The sequence below is a fragment of the Choloepus didactylus genome, chromosome 18, assembly GCF_015220235.1.
Source record: "Choloepus didactylus isolate mChoDid1 chromosome 18, mChoDid1.pri, whole genome shotgun sequence".
In the NCBI taxonomy this organism is placed as follows: Eukaryota; Metazoa; Chordata; class Mammalia; order Pilosa; family Megalonychidae; genus Choloepus; species Choloepus didactylus.
In genome coordinates, this window is record NC_051324.1 from 76561150 (window position 1) to 76577733 (window position 16584).

The 16584-nt window shown below is 54.0% G+C and overlaps 1 protein-coding gene across 3 annotated transcripts in view; it reads left to right on the forward strand.

The window, feature by feature from the left end:
- Positions 1-16584, forward strand: part of TBCD (tubulin folding cofactor D) — a 229186-nt gene that overhangs the window by 163065 nt on the left and 49537 nt on the right. For all 3 annotated transcript variants that reach the window (XM_037810609.1, XM_037810608.1, XM_037810611.1), the window contains 3 exons: positions 7002-7075; positions 9288-9405; positions 15478-15538. In XM_037810609.1, the coding sequence (XP_037666537.1) occupies positions 7002-7075; positions 9288-9405; positions 15478-15538 (253 nt within the window). The remainder of the gene's footprint in view (positions 1-7001; positions 7076-9287; positions 9406-15477; positions 15539-16584) is intronic.

Sequence of the window (16584 nt, forward strand, 5' to 3'; positions counted from 1 at the left end):
CTTTTGTGTTAGCAGGGGTGGAGAACAGTTAGCCCCCGAGCGTGGAGGCACTTAGGGTACAGAACGCACCCCATCTGCCTCAGCAGACGACATGCCTTAGCACCCTGCTTCTGCTCTGCCCTGGCAGAGCTCATTGTCGGCTGGGTTGTCTCCTGCGGCCAGGCAGGTTTTGCTGGCTGTCCTCGCAGATGCAGTAGCATTTCCTAGGAGTCTTGGCCTTTCACGGGCAGCTGAGCATGTGTCTTCAGATGGAAGGGTAAGACGGCAACCCCGAACCTGAACGTGGCCTGAGCGCTGCCCGCGGTCCACACTGTCTCTGGGAAGACATGCTCGCTTCTTGTAGGAGGCCTGGGGTAGCTGCCTGTGACCCACAGACAGGAGGACTGAGGGACAGGAAGTGCCTGTGCCTGAGTAGTTTTGCTGGGGCGTACGTCAGAGCCCCAGTTTCAGGATGGGTGTCACTTGCACAAAGTTCCTTCTGACCCACTGGGGGACGTGCCCCAGGTCCTGCAAGGCCTTGGAAGTCTCCATCAGTCACTGCTGCGCAGCAAAGCAGCCGAGCTGCCCTGCAAGGGAAGCCCAGAGGGTGTGCCCTCGGCAAGGGGCGCACCGGGCCTGAGAGCCAGCCATGGCGCGCCTCATGGCGGGATGTCCTCCGGCTCCCTGGGTTTCTTTGCTGGTCAGCCGTAACTCCAGAGAAGCTCAGATTCCTTACGTTTGAGGTCAAACTGCAGACATGATGCCCCAAGCACTCGTAATTGGAATCAGGGTCTCCTGAAGCACACTTGTGAGAAGCTGGTTAATTTGTCTTTCTACCACCTTATAAATCAGTAAGACGTTTAGAATCAAAGTTGTCAATACATAGCCCAGGGTGTTCGCTTGAACTTTGAGTTGACTTATATTGACTCATTGGGGTCAGCAGGCTAAGGCCCGCAGGCCAGGTTCCTGATTTTCCAACCAAGGTTTTATTGGAAGATTACGTGTCTGGTTGCTTTTGCCACAGCAACGGAGTTGAGAGGTTGTGACAGAGGCTCACAGGCCTACAATATTCTCTATCAAGCCTTTGAAGAAAACTTCATCAGCGCGTATGTGACTATTCTGAGAAGTAAATATTTTGCTGAATCATTTCAGCTTTTTCAGCCCTATTGAAGTATCGGTTATATACCATAGAATTTTGGCATTGTAAATATAAAATTCAATGATTTTAAATAAATATATGAAATTGTGGAGCCATCACAAAAATCCAGTATTAGAAAATTCCCAGCACCCCAACAAATTCCATCAATCCCTGCTGGCTCCTCAGTTCCAGAAAACCACTAATCTGCTTTCTATCGCTACATATTGGCCTTTTCTGGGCATTTCATTTAAATAGAGTCATACAATGTGTCGTCTTTTATGTCTGGCTTCTTTCAATCAGCACGATGTTTTGAGGTTCATTTATGTTGTAGTGTTTATCAGTATTTCATGCCTTTTTATTGCTGAATAGTATTGCATCACATGGAAAGCCACAGTTTGCTTATCTATTCACGGTTTGGTCTTTTGTGTAGACTGTTTCCTGTTTCCGTTGTGGGGTTGTAATGAGTAGCGTTGCTGCTAGCGCGCAGGGAGGTCTCTGCGTGGGCACGTGCTGTCTCACTGCCCTCGCGCAGATGCCCGGGAGTAGAACAGGCGGGTCACATGGCAAGTTAGTGCTTAGCTTTTTATGAAATTGCCAAACTGTTTTCCAAAGTGGCCGCCCCGTTTTACCTTCCCGCCAGCGATGCAGGAGGGTTGTGGTTTCGCCGCGTCTTTGCAGGTGCCCTCTGTCTCTTTTGCCGTAACCGGTCTAGGGAGGCGAGCTGGCCTCCCGGTGCAGTTCACGCCACCCCTCTCGGTCCCGGTGCAGTCACCGCCCTCACCTGCTTCTGTGTCCTGGGTCACGTCGGCCCAGGCTTTTGCCCACTTTTGAAAGGGGTTGTCTTATTATTGACCTGTTTGAGTCCTTTATACATGATGGGTGTAAATCCTTTATCAGACATATGATCCATAAATACTTTATCCCTGTCTGTGACTAATCCATTCATTTTCTCAATGGAGTCTTTCGAAGCACAGAAGCTTTTAATTTTTCTTTCATATCTAGTGCATTTGGTGTCATGCCTGAGAACTCTGCCTAACCCAGGGTCATGTAGATTTTCTTCTGTGTGTTCTTCTGGAAGTTTTATAAAAGTCTTAGTCTGGCTTTTCAGTCTGTGGTCCATCTTGAGTTAGTTTTTCTGTATGGCATGAGGTGGGGTCCAAGTTCATTCTTTCATATGGATTTTCAGTCATCACTGTGCCATTTTGTTGGACAGACTGTCCTTTCACCATTTCACTGTCTTGATACACTTCTCACAAATTAGGTGACCCCCGGCTCTGCCCAGCCCATGTTGGGCTCTTCCTGCTTTGCTGGTTTTATCTTAAAGTTTGACATCAGGAAGTGGAAATCCTCCGTTTCCTTTTCCAGAACTGTTTTGGCTATTCTGGGTCCTTTGTATTTCTATATCCATTTTAGGACCACCTTGTCTATTTCTACGAGCAAGCCTCAATGGCGTCAAGAAAATGAATAGATTAGTCACAGACAGAGATAAAATATTTATGAATCATATGTCTGATAATGGATTTCCACCCATCATGTCTGTTTCTACGAGCAAGCCTTGTCTCATCGGGAGAAGCCTGCTTTTCCCTGCTGGACCTGGACACGGCGCTCCCGCAGAGCTGGCTCAGGCCGTGCCTTAGTGTCCGTTTGCAGTGAGCAAGACAAGAGCAGGCTTGCTTCTGCTTGTTACTCGAACTGGCTCTCCCAGTGCAGTGTCTCCCCTCTGTGTGCAGGCAGAGCTGCCAGCCCAGGTCCCCACAAGGGTCTCGGGCACAGAGAACCCGCTCGGCGAGCAGGCTGACTCGGCTGCTGCCCAGGGGTCTTGGGTCTCCTGTCCGCACTCATGGACCTGTGACGGGCTGGCTCGCACGCCGGGTGGAATTTCAGACCCTGGAGTTTCCGATGAGCCTTACCAGTCTGAGCAGATTGTTACCTGAATGATACTGAGTCTTCCAGTCCAGGAAGATTGATTGTCTCTACATTTATTTCAATCTTGAATTTCAGCAACAGCCACACAGACCTCACATATTTGTTACACATATTCTTAACTATTTTATTCTTTTTGATGCCATTGTTTTCTTAATTTTGTTTTCTGATTGTTTGTTGCAAGTATAAGGATAGTTGAGTTTTGCACATCAAGTTTCTAGCCTGTGACCATTTGTAGGTCCCTCCATGCATGTAGAACCCTGTCATCTGCAAATACGGTTTTATTTCGTCCTTTCTACTCTCAATGTCTTAATTTCCTTTTTTTTTTGACTTCTGCTTGCTATGTTCTTGCCTTGTTAGACCAACTAGAACCTGTGTGCAGTAATGGCCAGAAGTGATGGGAAGAGCTACCTTTCGTGGTTCTCACTTGCAGGGGAAACCATTGCATGTGGGTTGGCTGTAGGTTTCCTGTGGATGCCTTTTGTTCAGTTGACGAACTTCCCCTCTAGTTCTAGTTTGTTGAGGGTTTTTATCATGAGCGGATATTAGATTTTTCCAAATACTCTCTGAATCTATTGAGGTTTTGTTCTTTGCTCTACTGCTGTGTTGTGTCAGGTTCATTGATTGCCAGGTGTCGTGCCAACCTTGAGATGGGTCCCACTGGCATGGTGTATGCTCCTTTTTGGAGTTTGCTGAGTTTGGCTTTTAATACTTTTCGAATGATGTTTGCCCCAGTGTTCATGAGGGATTTAGTTTGTCGTTTTCTTGTGCTGTCTTTGTCTGGTTTTGGTATCAGGGTAATTCTGGCCTCAGAATAGGCTGGAATAGGCTAGGAAGTGTTCCCTCTTTATCTTCTGAAAGAAGTTGTGAAGGATTGGAATTATTTCTTTACGTATTTGATAGAACTCACCAGCGATGCCATCTGGACCTGAGTTGTTCTTTATGGAAATATTTCAAATTACTAATTCAATTTGTTTACTTATTATACTTCTGTTCAGATTTTAAATTTCTTCTTGAGTCAGTTTTGGTAGTTCTTGTCTTTTTACGAGTTTGTCGGTTTCATCTCAGTTGTTTGATTGTTGGCATAGAGTTGTTTATAGTACCCTTTAGATAACGTTTAATTTTTCATAGGTTTCGTAATGATGTCCCCTCTAACATTTCTGATTTTGGTAATTTGTGTTTTCTTTCCTATTTTCTTCACCAGTTTAGTTTACAGTTGGTCAATTTTGTTGATTTTTTTTTTCCCCCTTAGGAAACTAGCTTTTTATTTCTTTGATTTTCCTCTATTGCTTTTCTGTTTGTAATTTTATTTATTTCTTCTCTAACATATACTATTTCACTCGTTTTTGCTTTTGGTTTATTTCCTCTTTTATTAGTTTCTTAAGATGGAAACTTTGGTTTTTGATTTGAGACCTTTTTCGTGATAACAGTTGTGTAAAGCTATGGGTTTTTTCTCTAAGCCCTGTCCTAACTGCATGCTATAAATTTTGATATATTAATATATTTATTCAGTTCAAAATAATTTTCCTTATTTCTACTTTGACCCATGGCTTAGTTAAAAGTGTGTTTAACTTCTAAATATTTCTGTTTTCGCTTAGATTTCCATTGGTTTTGGATATCTTATTTATTTCTGTGGTAATCAGAGAACACATTTTGTATAATTTCAGTCTTTTAAAATTCATTGGGATTTGGTTTATGTCCTTTATTAGTCAGGGTTTTCCAGAGAACAGAGCCGACAGGATGTGTGTGTGTGTGTGTGTGTGTGTGTGTGTAACTCTGAATTCTGTAGGGTGGCTGCAAGCTTAACTCCAGTGAAGGTTTTGATGAATTTCCCAAGAGAAACTGGCTGAAGAAGAGATGGAAATTCTTGTTTCTGCTAAAATCTTCAGTTCTCCGTTTAAGGATGAGACTTCTCTCGTTGCCAGAGGCAGTGTCCTTTGTTGATTGTAGATGCCATCAACTTACTAATGATTTAAACCCACAAAACACCTCACAGTAACCAGCAGGTCAGTGCTTGCTTGACCAGACAGCTGGACACCACAGCCCAGCCCAGGAGACACTGGGACGTAGCCATCACACGCCCGTCCTTGGATGCGTCGTCGTGAATGTTCTGTATGTGCTTGAAAGTAATGTTTCTTCTGCATTCACTGGGCATGGATTTTAAAAATGTTACTTAGGTCAAGTTGGTTGATAGTAGATACTGATTAATCCTGTTGTTCATTTTTGCCTACTTGTCTATCAATTCAAGAGAGGGCTGTTGAAATCTCTGATTTTCAAAAAATTGTCCCTTTTTTCAGTTGTATCAGGCTTTTTAAAAATGTGTTTTGGATGGGACTCTTGTTACGTGTATATAGATCCATAATTTGTATATCTTTCTAATGTGTTGGCCCTTTATCCTTATGAAATGTCCCTCTTTGTCTCATGTTACATTTCATGTCTTAAGGTATAATTTGATATTATGGCCTAGGGGTTGGCATGAGTTTCTTTAGAGAGTCAGATACTTAATATTGCAGGACTCTGTCCTGTATATTTTATTGTTTTAATTTTTTTTCTTTTAGCAACACTGTTGAAATGTAAAAGCCTTTCTTAGCTTGGAGCCTTACAGAGGAAGGCCCCTTCTCTGTCCCGTCCCCAACTCATGGAATTTTTTTGCTGTTAATTTCATTTTTAAAGTTTCTTTTGTGTAAATCTTTCTAATGTAAGCTTGAAAATCTGAAAGTTTTCAGGATGCACAGAATCACTTAGTGGGGGTGGGGGGCTAGAAACTTGTCTGCTCCTAGTTCCAGCCGGGCCACAGGTCCTGCCGTCCAGCAGCTCACGCTTTCTAGCACTGCAGGATTCACAAAGCCTGGTCGTGACCCTGCTATTGTTAGGATTTTTCAGAGATGGAGATATTTCTGTCTTTCCCTGTTATTTGCTTGGATTATATCAAAGAAGATGCCAGCTAGAACTTGAGAGAAGGGTCTCTCCAATTTTCTGGTAAATACAAAGCCCTTGAGAAAAGGGGCCTTCCAGAGTGTGTGCTGGGCCTGCTCAGCCCCTTTCTCAGCCTTCGAGAGGCGATGTGCGCCATTTTTGCTTCCTTTTTTAAGGTGTGCTGGTGCTTGGATATACTTACCCGGTGTAATTTTACTTAAAGATAAATGCACTGTTTTTTAAGTAAATAAAGCTTGTGCCCCACGCGGCACTGATCGGGGAAGATGGGCGCGGCTCAGCCCGGTGGAGGTGCCCGCTCTGCTGCCCGGCCCGCGCTGCCCGCTGAGACGAGCTCCCTGCGGACCGGCCCGGGGAAGCGACGCTGTGCAGGGCGCGTGGGGGCCCCTCGGGCAGAGCTGGGAAGACCCTCCATTTTCCCAGGCTTCACTGCAGTGCTTACTTATATGTTTGGATTTTTTAATAATCCAAAATACAAAGACTCTTCTTCCACATTTTCACCTAATATTTCATCGTGTTTCTGTTACGCAGCTGTCCTGATCTTGTTTTAATTTAACGCCTGCCTGTCCCGCCTCGCGCCGGCGGGGCGTCTGCTCTGCGGCACTCTCCGCACCCCTGCTGGCGCCGTCCCGCCTCTGCCTTCCTCGGCCTCCCTGAGCCGGGGTCTCCCCGAAGGAGGCTTCTGGCCCTGCCTCGGTGCCGTGTCCTCTGCAGTCAGGTGGTTGGATTGAAAATGTTAGAGTACTATGAAATGTGCCTCATGTTTATCAGGTTTAATCATATAAAAGTTTTCATATTCAACTCCTGTGATCTTCAGAATGACAACTTCTCATGGTTCAGTCTAACACATGCTGCTGCTGAATAACTCTGGGGAGGCTGAGGGCGATGCTCTGCCCGTCTAAACTAGACCAAGCTGTGGGGTGGGGTGGGCCTGTGGCCAGTGGCTCCATTTCAAAAACGTTGGGGTAAATTCCCTCTCATTTGTGACAACCAGCCTTGCACCAACACTTTTCTCTCTGCACCCCAGGGTCATCCGGGAGCTGTCAGCGAAGGCACTGCACAACCTGGCCTGGCGGGCTCCCGAGTACAGCGCCTCTCACGGTAGGTGTGGCGGCCTCACGTGCGGCGGGACGGCGACGGGTGCAGGGGCGGCCGGGACGGAGCCCCAGGGGTGGCCGTGGCCCTCTCCGAGGCCCCGGCCGCTGTGGAGCAGCCCCTGTGCCCTGGAGCTCGGCGCCCCCCACTGAGTCTTTGCGCAGAAAGGATTTGTGCCATATTTCAGAAGTAGGGGCCTTCGTTTTCAACAGGGTAAGGGACCCCGTAAGAAAGCAGGTGGACACATGGTCCTGAAGTTGTGGTGTGCAGACAAGCACCGGGCGCGTCCCTGCCTTTCTGGGAAGCCCGTTGCGAGTGACCGCTCCTCTGGGTTTGTTAGCATCGGTGGGGTGGCCCTGCCCAGAGGCTTAGGTCCATGGCAGCGCTCAGACTTCAGAACGAAGCAGTCGGAGACCCTGGCCAGATCTGATTTATTGCGCTCGCTTTCCTTAAGGAGAGAAACCTGCCTGTGCCACCCCGTCTTTTCTACTGGGAATAAATAAGCGTCTCCCTTAGGTGTCAGGAACAACGGTGCAGTTTATCAAACCTATACACAGCCCCCAAATCTATTACCGCGATGCTCAAACTTACATGCAGCCCCCAAATCTATTAGCGCGATGCATTAGTGCTCCAGCTGTGGCTTTTCCTCAGGAATCAAGGGGTTTTATTTGTGTGGGTTTTAACCTAATGTGAGAATTTCACCAATTTAAGTCTGGAAACAGCTTGTCCTTGGTCAGGGATCGGACAGTGTCGTCTGCCCATCAGGGCTCAGGTGGCCCACCCATGCCCTCCGACCCTCCTCTCTCCTGGCCGCCCTTGTGACGCTGCAGTAAAATCCGGCTCCTCTTTCTCTGGGGCCCCCACCCCTCCTCCAGGTGCCCTCCCCCGGCTTTCCTCTTCAGCAGTGATGCCCTCCCCTGACTCGCTCACCTCCTGCCTGCGGCTCCTGGGCTGCCCTCCCCCGAGCCTGGGTCAGAGACCACCTGGGACCCAGCCAGCTGTGCTCCCCTCCTCGGCTCACACCTGCCGCGTGGACAACAGCCCCTGGGTTCTCTCCCACCTGTGCCTCTTCCTCTGCCCCCTGCAGGGTCCCACCCTCGCAGGAAGAAGGAGGAGTTCTTTCTTCATCCAGGCAGTGTTTTAAAATATTGTAGCCCTGTGTCTGTGCTCCACCTGGGGCTCCCCCAGCCCACCTGCCGGGTGCTGTCGGCACCGTCACCCCTCAGGACCACAGTCTGTCGGCCTCAGAACCCCCCGTGTTGGTCTGGTGCCCTGGGCTTCCTTCCCATCCCGCTACGCTCCTGTTGCTTGCCAGGTCCGTTGCTGCGACTTCCCAGCCAGGCTCTGCCGAGGAGACACGGCCCCTGCAACGGTGTCCACCAAAAGCCTCTCTCCCCCGAGCCCCGGCTTCTCTGTGCTGACGCGTGGCTCCTGCTGAGCCTCTTCTGCTGGAACTCCCATTTGCCTTCTCAATTTTTATTCCCACCTCAAGTTCTGGTTCCAGGATCCATTTCTCTGAATTCTTTCCTGATACTCTTACCCAGAACTTACTTCTCTTTCCTTCTTTTTAGTCCTTTGAGCATATCTTCATAGAGAATTTTAATAGGAACAAAGTTCGCTCCTTGCTCTTAGAACAAAGTGATGCTCCCCTTCTCTTGGGCCTTCCAGTGCACTCCCCTGAGGTGTGGCCCCAGCCCACCTGCCATCTCTGTGCTGCTTCTCACGCCGGGCGCCTGCAGCCACTTGCCCAGTGCCCGGAAGATGGGCTCCCAGGAACTCCCCTGTTCCCAGGCAGCTCGGCTCCGTCTGTCCGCCCCTCACTCCCCAGGTTGAGGGGGACATGCGGTGGCAGAAGGAGCTGGAATGTGGGACATTTCCCCCCTCCCTGTCCTCTGTCCTCTCTCTGTGCCCCTCACCCAGTGTCTGAAGAGCCCGAGGATGTGTGCTGTTTGGGACGCTGTGAAGCAGGCTGGTGGGGATGGGCTGCTCCGCAGGGCCTTCCACTCACTGGGGCGAGGGGGTGGCTTCTCAGCACACCCCTGCTGAGGGGGCTTTACTTGTGCCGTTGAGATCAGAGCTGGGATGTTACAATGGGGTTGCACCGTGCGGTCCCTGTACAGTGATGCGTTTTCTCATGTCAGTTTCTGAATCCTTGAGTCTTTGGCAGAGGATGTGTGTGTTCCCTCATTTAGCCTGTCCCTCCCGCCCATCTTTGCAGTTCTCCCAAGACTGTTGTCCTTGACGCTGAGTCCGGACGTACACACCCGTCACGGGGCGATTCTCGCCTGCGCGGAGGTCACCTACGCCTTGTACCAGCTTGCAGCTGAGGAGGGCAGGTATGAGGATGGGGCGGCAGGCAGGTCTGCTTCATTCACAGCCTGCCTGGACAGCCGTGCAGCCGCAGGCCGGCTTCGCACGTCTCACACCCGTGTCGCAGGGTCTTCTAAGTTGCCCTATTTGATGATGTTTGTAGATCACCCACCTCCTCGGAGAGTGGTGTCCCGTTGGTGGGGGTGGCACCCGCTCAGGCCGGCCGCGTGCGGTCAGTGTGGGGCCTCGTCGCCGGGAGGTGTCCAGCCCCTGTGCCCAGCAGCCGCTGTGTGTTCCCAGGCGTGAGGAGTCAGGGAATAAAAGCAAAGACACTTTTTCAGCAATAGTGTCGAGTAGCTCACACGTCCAGTATTCTTTGTTCATTTGTTGCTCTTAGTCATTTAACACACTAGAGAACGTACATTTCAGTGAGAATTTTTTCAATTGGCTTTCTTTGTAATGATGACAGAGCGTGAAGTGTAGTGTTATTGGAGAAGTTTGCTCCACAGGAATGTTTTGTTCCCTTGTTAACATTTAAAAGCCCCTGGGAGACTTTCTTTTCTTTCCAATTGACTTTTCTTCAAAATGGAGACCTCAGGATGACGCCCGGCGAGGACCCCTGCATGTAAACCAGGGCTGCTTTGGGGGACCCCCAGGGTCACTCCCAGATCCGCTCCGCCCACCCGTTGGTGCCCTGCACTGGCGCACGAGTGTCTGGCAGGTTAGACGGCGGTGACGCTGCGGCCTTGGGAGCTGTGGTGGGCGCAGGCTGGGGTCTGCCATTTCCCGGCCACATGGGCCACTCCTTCCCTTCCAGTGCTTCCACGGCACGCTGGCTCCGGAGCCTGAGGGGGGCTTGGGCGAAGCCATCGGCACTGCCCAGCTCAGAGGAGGCGCTGGTGGGTGCCGAGGGTGTCACTTCCAAGCCTGTGCTGCGCGCCGATGCCACTCAGGCCCGTGTAGGCCCAGGAGTTACGGCTCTGAGCCCTGCCCTCGGAGGAGCGCACGGACCTGTGGGGGGCATTCCGCTCCCCCGCCCGTCTGCCCACCCGCCCACCCATCCACCCACCTGTCTGTCCACCCTCCTGTCTGCCTGTCCATCCACCTGTCCACCCGCCCATCCACCTGTGTGTCCACCCTCCTGTCTGCCTGTCCATCCACCTGTCCACCCGCCCATCCACCCACCTGTCTGTCCACCCTCCTGTCTGCCTGTCCATCCACCTGTCCACCCGCCCATCCACCCGTGTGTCCACCCTCCTGTCTGCCTGTCCATCCAACCTGTCCACCCGCCCATCCACCCGTCTGTCCACCCTCCTGTCTGCCTGTCCATCCACCCACCCACCCATCCACCCACCCGTCTGTCCACCCTCCTGTCTACCTGTCCATCCACCCGTGTGTCCACCCTCCTGTCTGCCTGTCCATCCACCTGTCCACCCGCCCATCCACCCGTGTGTCCACCCTCCTGTCTGCCTGTCCATCCACCCACCCACCCATCCACCCGTCTGTCCATCCTCCTGTCTGCCTGTCCATCCAACCTGTCCACCCGCCCATCCACCTGTCTGTCCATCCTCCTGTCTGCCTGTCCATCCACCTGTCCACCCGCCCATCCACCCGTGTGTCCATCCTCCTGTCTGCCTGTCCATCCAACCTGTCCACCCGCCCATCCACCCGTGTGTCCACCCTCCTGTCTGCCTGTCCATCCACCTGTCCACCCGCCCATCCACCCGTGTGTCCATCCTCCTGTCTGCCTGTCCATCCAACCTGTCCACCCACCCATCCACCCGTGTGTCCACCCTCCTGTCTGCCTGTCCATCCACCTGTCCACCCGCCCATCCACCCGTCTGTCCACCCTCCTGTCTGCCTGTCCATCCAACCTGTCCACCCGCCCATCCACCTGTCTGTCCATCCTCCTGTCTGCCTGTCCATCCACCTGTCCACCCGCCCATCCACCCGTGTGTCCATCCTCCTGTCTGCCTGTCCATCCAACCTGTCCACCCGCCCGTCCACCCGTGTGTCCATCCTCCTGTCTGCCTGTCCATCCAACCTGTCCACCCGCCCATCCACCCGTCTGTCCACCCTCCTGTCTGCCTGTCCATCCACCCACCCACCCATCCACCCACCCGTTTGTCCACCCTCCTGTCTACCTGTCCATCCACCTGTCCACCCGCCCATCCACCCGTGTGTCCATCCTCCTGTCTGCCTGTCCATCCAACCTGTCCACCCGCCCATCCACCTGTCTGTCCACCCTCCTGTCTGCCTGTCCATCCAACCTGTCCACCCGCCCATCCACCTGTCTGTCCATCCTCCTGTCTGCCTGTCCATCCACCTGTCCACCCGCCCATCCACCCGTGTGTCCATCCTCCTGTCTGCCTGTCCATCCAACCTGTCCACCCGCCCGTCCACCCGTCTGTCCACCCTCCTGTCTGCCTGTCCATCCACCTGTCCACCCGCCCATCCACCCGTGTGTCCACCCTCCTGTCTGCCTGTCCATCCACCCACCCACCCATCCACCCACCCGTCTGTCCACCCTCCTGTCTACCTGTCCATCCACCTGTCCACCCGCCCATCCACCCGTGTGTCCATCCTCCTGTCTGCCTGTCCATCCAACCTGTCCACCCGCCCATCCACCCGTCTGTCCACCCTCCTGTCTACCTGTCCATCCACCTGTCCACCCGCCCATCCACCCGTGTGTCCATCCTCCTGTCTGCCTGTCCATCCAACCTGTCCACCCGCCCATCCACCTGTCTGTCCACCCTCCTGTCTGCCTGTCCATCCAACCTGTCCACCCGCCCATCCACCTGTCTGTCCATCCTCCTGTCTGCCTGTCCATCCACCTGTCCACCCGCCCATCCACCCGTGTGTCCATCCTCCTGTCTGCCTGTCCATCCAACCTGTCCACCCGCCCGTCCACCCGTCTGTCCACCCTCCTGTCTGCCTGTCCATCCACCTGTCCACCCGCCCATCCACCCGTGTGTCCACCCTCCTGTCTGCCTGTCCATCCACCCACCCACCCATCCACCCACCCGTCTGTCCACCCTCCTGTCTACCTGTCCATCCACCTGTCCACCCGCCCATCCACCCGTGTGTCCATCCTCCTGTCTGCCTGTCCATCCAACCTGTCCACCCGCCCATCCACCCGTCTGTCCACCCTCCTGTCTACCTGTCCATCCACCTGTCCACCCGCCCATCCACCCGTGTGTCCATCCTCCTGTCTGCCTGTCCATCCAACCTGTCCACCCGCCCATCCACCCGTCTGTCCACCCTCCTGTCTACCTGTCCATCCACCTGTCCACCCCCCCATCCACCCATCTGCCCACCCGTCCACCCATCCACCTGCCCGTCTGTCCACCCTCCTGTCCACCTGCCCATCCACCTGTCTGTCCATCCTCCTGTCTGCCTGTCCATCCAACCTGTCCACCCACCCATCCACCCGTCTGTCCACCCTCCTGTCTGCCTGTCCATCCACCCGCCCACCCATCCACCCACCCGTCTGTCCACCCTCCTGTCTACCTGTCCATCCACCTGTCCACCCCCCCATCCACCCATCTGCCCACCCGTCCACCCATCCACCTGCCCGTCTGTCCACCCTCCTGTCCACCTGCCCATCCACCTGTCTGTCCATCCTCCTGTCTGCCTGTCCATCCACCTGTCCACCCACCCATCTACCCGTCTGTCTACTCTCCTGTCTGCCTGTCCATCCACCTGTCCACCCGCCCATCCATCTGTCCGTCCGCCTGCCCGTCCACCCCCCCATCCACCCATCTGCCCACCCATCCACCCATCCTCCTGCCCGTCTGTCCACCCTCCTGTCTGCCTGTCCATCCACCTGTCCACCCGCCCATCCACCTGTCCACCCATCTGTCCACCCTCATGTCTGCCTGTCCATCCATCTGTCCACCATCCCATCTGCCCATCTGTCCGCCTGCCCGTCCACCCGCCCATTGCTGGTCTGTCCATCCAACCACCCATCTACCCATCTGTCTGCCCACCCATCTGCCTGTCCATCCACCCATCCACCTGCCCATCTGTCCACCCTCTTGTCTGCCTGTCCATCCACTTGTCCACCCTCCCCTCTGCCTGTCTGTCCATCCATCCTTGTGCTGAATTAACATAAACAGAGTGCTTTATTCTGACTACCTGGTGTTATATTTTAGCTCTTGGGGAGCCTTGGAGAAGGTAGATGGGAAAGAAATTAAGAACAGGTGGGAGGGGAAGGGTTTGGTGACAGGTCACTGCCTTTCAACCCTGCAGCTCCGACTTGCAAGTACAGTCAGGTTCATAAGACGTGTGTGTGTTGAGTGGGCAGTTGTGGGCTAAGCTGAGAACCCAGCATTTACACCATTTCTGTCTCCGGTTATGAAAAGTGTCTTGTCAAATCGAGCTTGTATCTGAAAATTACCCTTTGGAAAGGGACCTGTTGTGAGTTTGGGGTCCCGGGTGGCCTCCTGCTGTGGGTTGAGATGCCCCCACACTTAGTGTCCCCTCCTCCAGAGGGGAGCTTCCTTCCCTTTCCTTCGGTGCTGGTAGGTGAGTCCTTGGCTCACCCTGCAGCCCCCCAGCTTCCCTGTTGGTGTTTTGGGGCCTGCAACTCTGCAGGAGTGGGGGGTGAGGCCTGAGACTCCACGGGGGGCAGCCGCTTCCGAGAGCTGAGTCGAGAGGGGGGGGGGTTGGGACCTGCCAAGAGAAGTGGGAACATGGCGCACCTGGCTTTTACGTCTCCAGACCACACCGAAGTGTGCCGTGGAAGGTGATGAGTCGGCTCCTGGTGGGGGTCTGGCTTCTCCGCTGAGGTGACGGCTACAGGGAGCAATCCTGGGCTGGGGCAGGGGCTTCCTGGGCTCTGGCTCACTGCTGTCCAGAGCCTTCGGGTGCATGAGCTGCTGCTGCTGCAGCCTGAGGGGACCTTGGCGTCGTAGTCAGGCTGAGCAGGCCCTCGCTAAAACCTTTTTCTGGAAATGCTTGGCCCAGGATCACTCAGTGTGTGTGGAAAACACACGCCCAGGCCAGGACGATGACGACATGCATTTCGGGGCACTCGTTGGGGCAGGGGAGTGCCTGCTGCTGGCCTCTGCCGAGAGAGGTGGTGCCGCTGCCACCGGAGCCTCGGACGTGGCCTTGCCCCACAGTGCTGTCTCCTGCCCAACGGCCCTGCTCTGTCTGGGCTCCTTGCAGCGCCCTCGGTCCAGTTGCGCTGTGGACACGCCGTGGGCAAGGTGGGCTGTCCGGCCGCGGTGTTCGCCCTGTTGGCAGGTGTGTGGTTTCCCCACCCAGTGCTCACATGTGTCCTTCTTCCAGAATGTTGGCGGGTGGGTCCCCAAGACTCAGCATGTGGTTGTCGTCACGGCCATGAAATGTTCCAGTGAAAGGGCACGAGGCACAGTCAGCAGAGGGACAGGGTGCAGGGCGTGCAGTCCAGGGAGACCAGGCACGACTTCCAGGGGCCTCTCGGGGCGTCACCCCGGGCGCTTAACCTCCTCTCGCAGCAGGTGGTGACCACGTGTGACATGCCTCCCGGGGACGCTCACCAGAGACTCAGCGCCCAGAGTTTCTGTGGGGGGCTGGTCACGTAGGCGCCCCTGCCTGGCACCCACCACATTCCAGTCCCCAGGAGGAAAGCACAGCGCACTGTTGATAACGGACTGTTTAGGCCAGGCGAGCCCCTCTCAGCAGTTGCAGGGGGATCCCTCCCAAAATCCAGGTTCCCAGACCCAGCCGAGGGCTGGCCTGCCTGTGGACCCGTCCAGGCTGGTGGTCAGCCTGCTCCGGTGACTCCTTTCTGCACAAACACATGCCCAGGAGTGGAACTGCTGGGTCACGTGGCGCCCGCGTCTCAGCCTCCCTGGGGACACTCAGGGTCTCTCCCAAGGGGCTGGCCAGCGGCGGGAGCTCGTCTGCTCCCCGCACTCAGGGCTCTGGCTGCTGGAGCCCTAGGCTGTGCAGACAGAGCCTTGACTTGGCACTGCTGCTACCTAAACTCAGGCACAGGGGCCCCTGGACAGAGCCGAGTCCTCCTGAGCCCGTGCAGTTCTCTGGTGTGGGCCCTGGGGTTGGAGCCTCTGCTGCACGTGGTCTCAGGCGCTGTCTTTGGAATCCTATAGGCCCCTCACGGACCACCTGGATGGGCAGGCCCTGGACGGACTGAAGCAGATTCACTCCCAGGTAGGGATGTGCCGCTGCACCCCCACGCCGAGCGGCGCGTTTGCAGGTGGGAGTCGCAGCGTCCGTCCCACGCTCCTCGGCCGTGGCGGGTCCTGGGGCTGTGACCAGAGCTGGCGCTCCCCGAGGGCTCCGCTTGTCTCCACCCACCTCGGGGCTGCGAGCATGAACGTGCTGCTGGTGTGGCCCAGGTGTCCTCAGTGCAGGGTGTAAATTCGCTGTCACTGAAAGCTTCTAGTGTTCCCCAGCTCGTGGTTTAGGGTCTGTTTTCCTTCCGAGGTGCCTGACCAGACTTGAGCTTTCCCTGCAGGTTTTCAGACGAGTGGCACTCGGGACGCCCTGCCCTCTCCCTGAGGACATGCCAGTTCTCGCTGGGCACACGGCGCTCTCTGCAGCTGCTGGGGACAGCAGACATGGGTGCAGCCTCCCCTGTCCTCCCCAGTGGCACGTCTGTGCAGGGGTCTCGAGGCTCCTGAAATTACAGCCCAAGCTCTGCGCAGGACGCCTCTGGGAAAGGGTGTGTGCGTTTTTCTGGGTTGTTGAGATTGTCAGGGGCTTCTGGGACTCCAAACAGGTCAAGTATGAACTGCGGCTCTTAAAGTCGTAATCTTTCGTAAGGAATTACATGGCTTTGCTGTTAGTTGTTCCAAATAAAGTTTCATATTCTTGAAGATGTTTTTCTTTCTGAAAGAGTAAGTCCTTATGTTCTGGCGAAGCCGTTAATTTGTTTACTTGAGTTTTTTCATTTGTTGAAACGGAGTCTAGTACTCACTTCTGCGTCTGGGGGCAGCATGACGGTGCACGAGGTTGTCCTCTGGAGAGGGCCTCGGCGAAACTATCAGCCCCCTGGCCCTGGTTTACCTTTTTTTCCCCCCATTTTTAAAAAGATTTTATTGAGCTATATTCACAAACCCTACAGTCATCCACAGTGCACTATCAGTAATTCACAGTGCCATCATATAGTTGTGCATTCATCATCAGAATCAACTTTTGAATATTTTTCTTACTCCAAAAAAATATATATTAAAAAAAAAGTAAAGAAGAACACC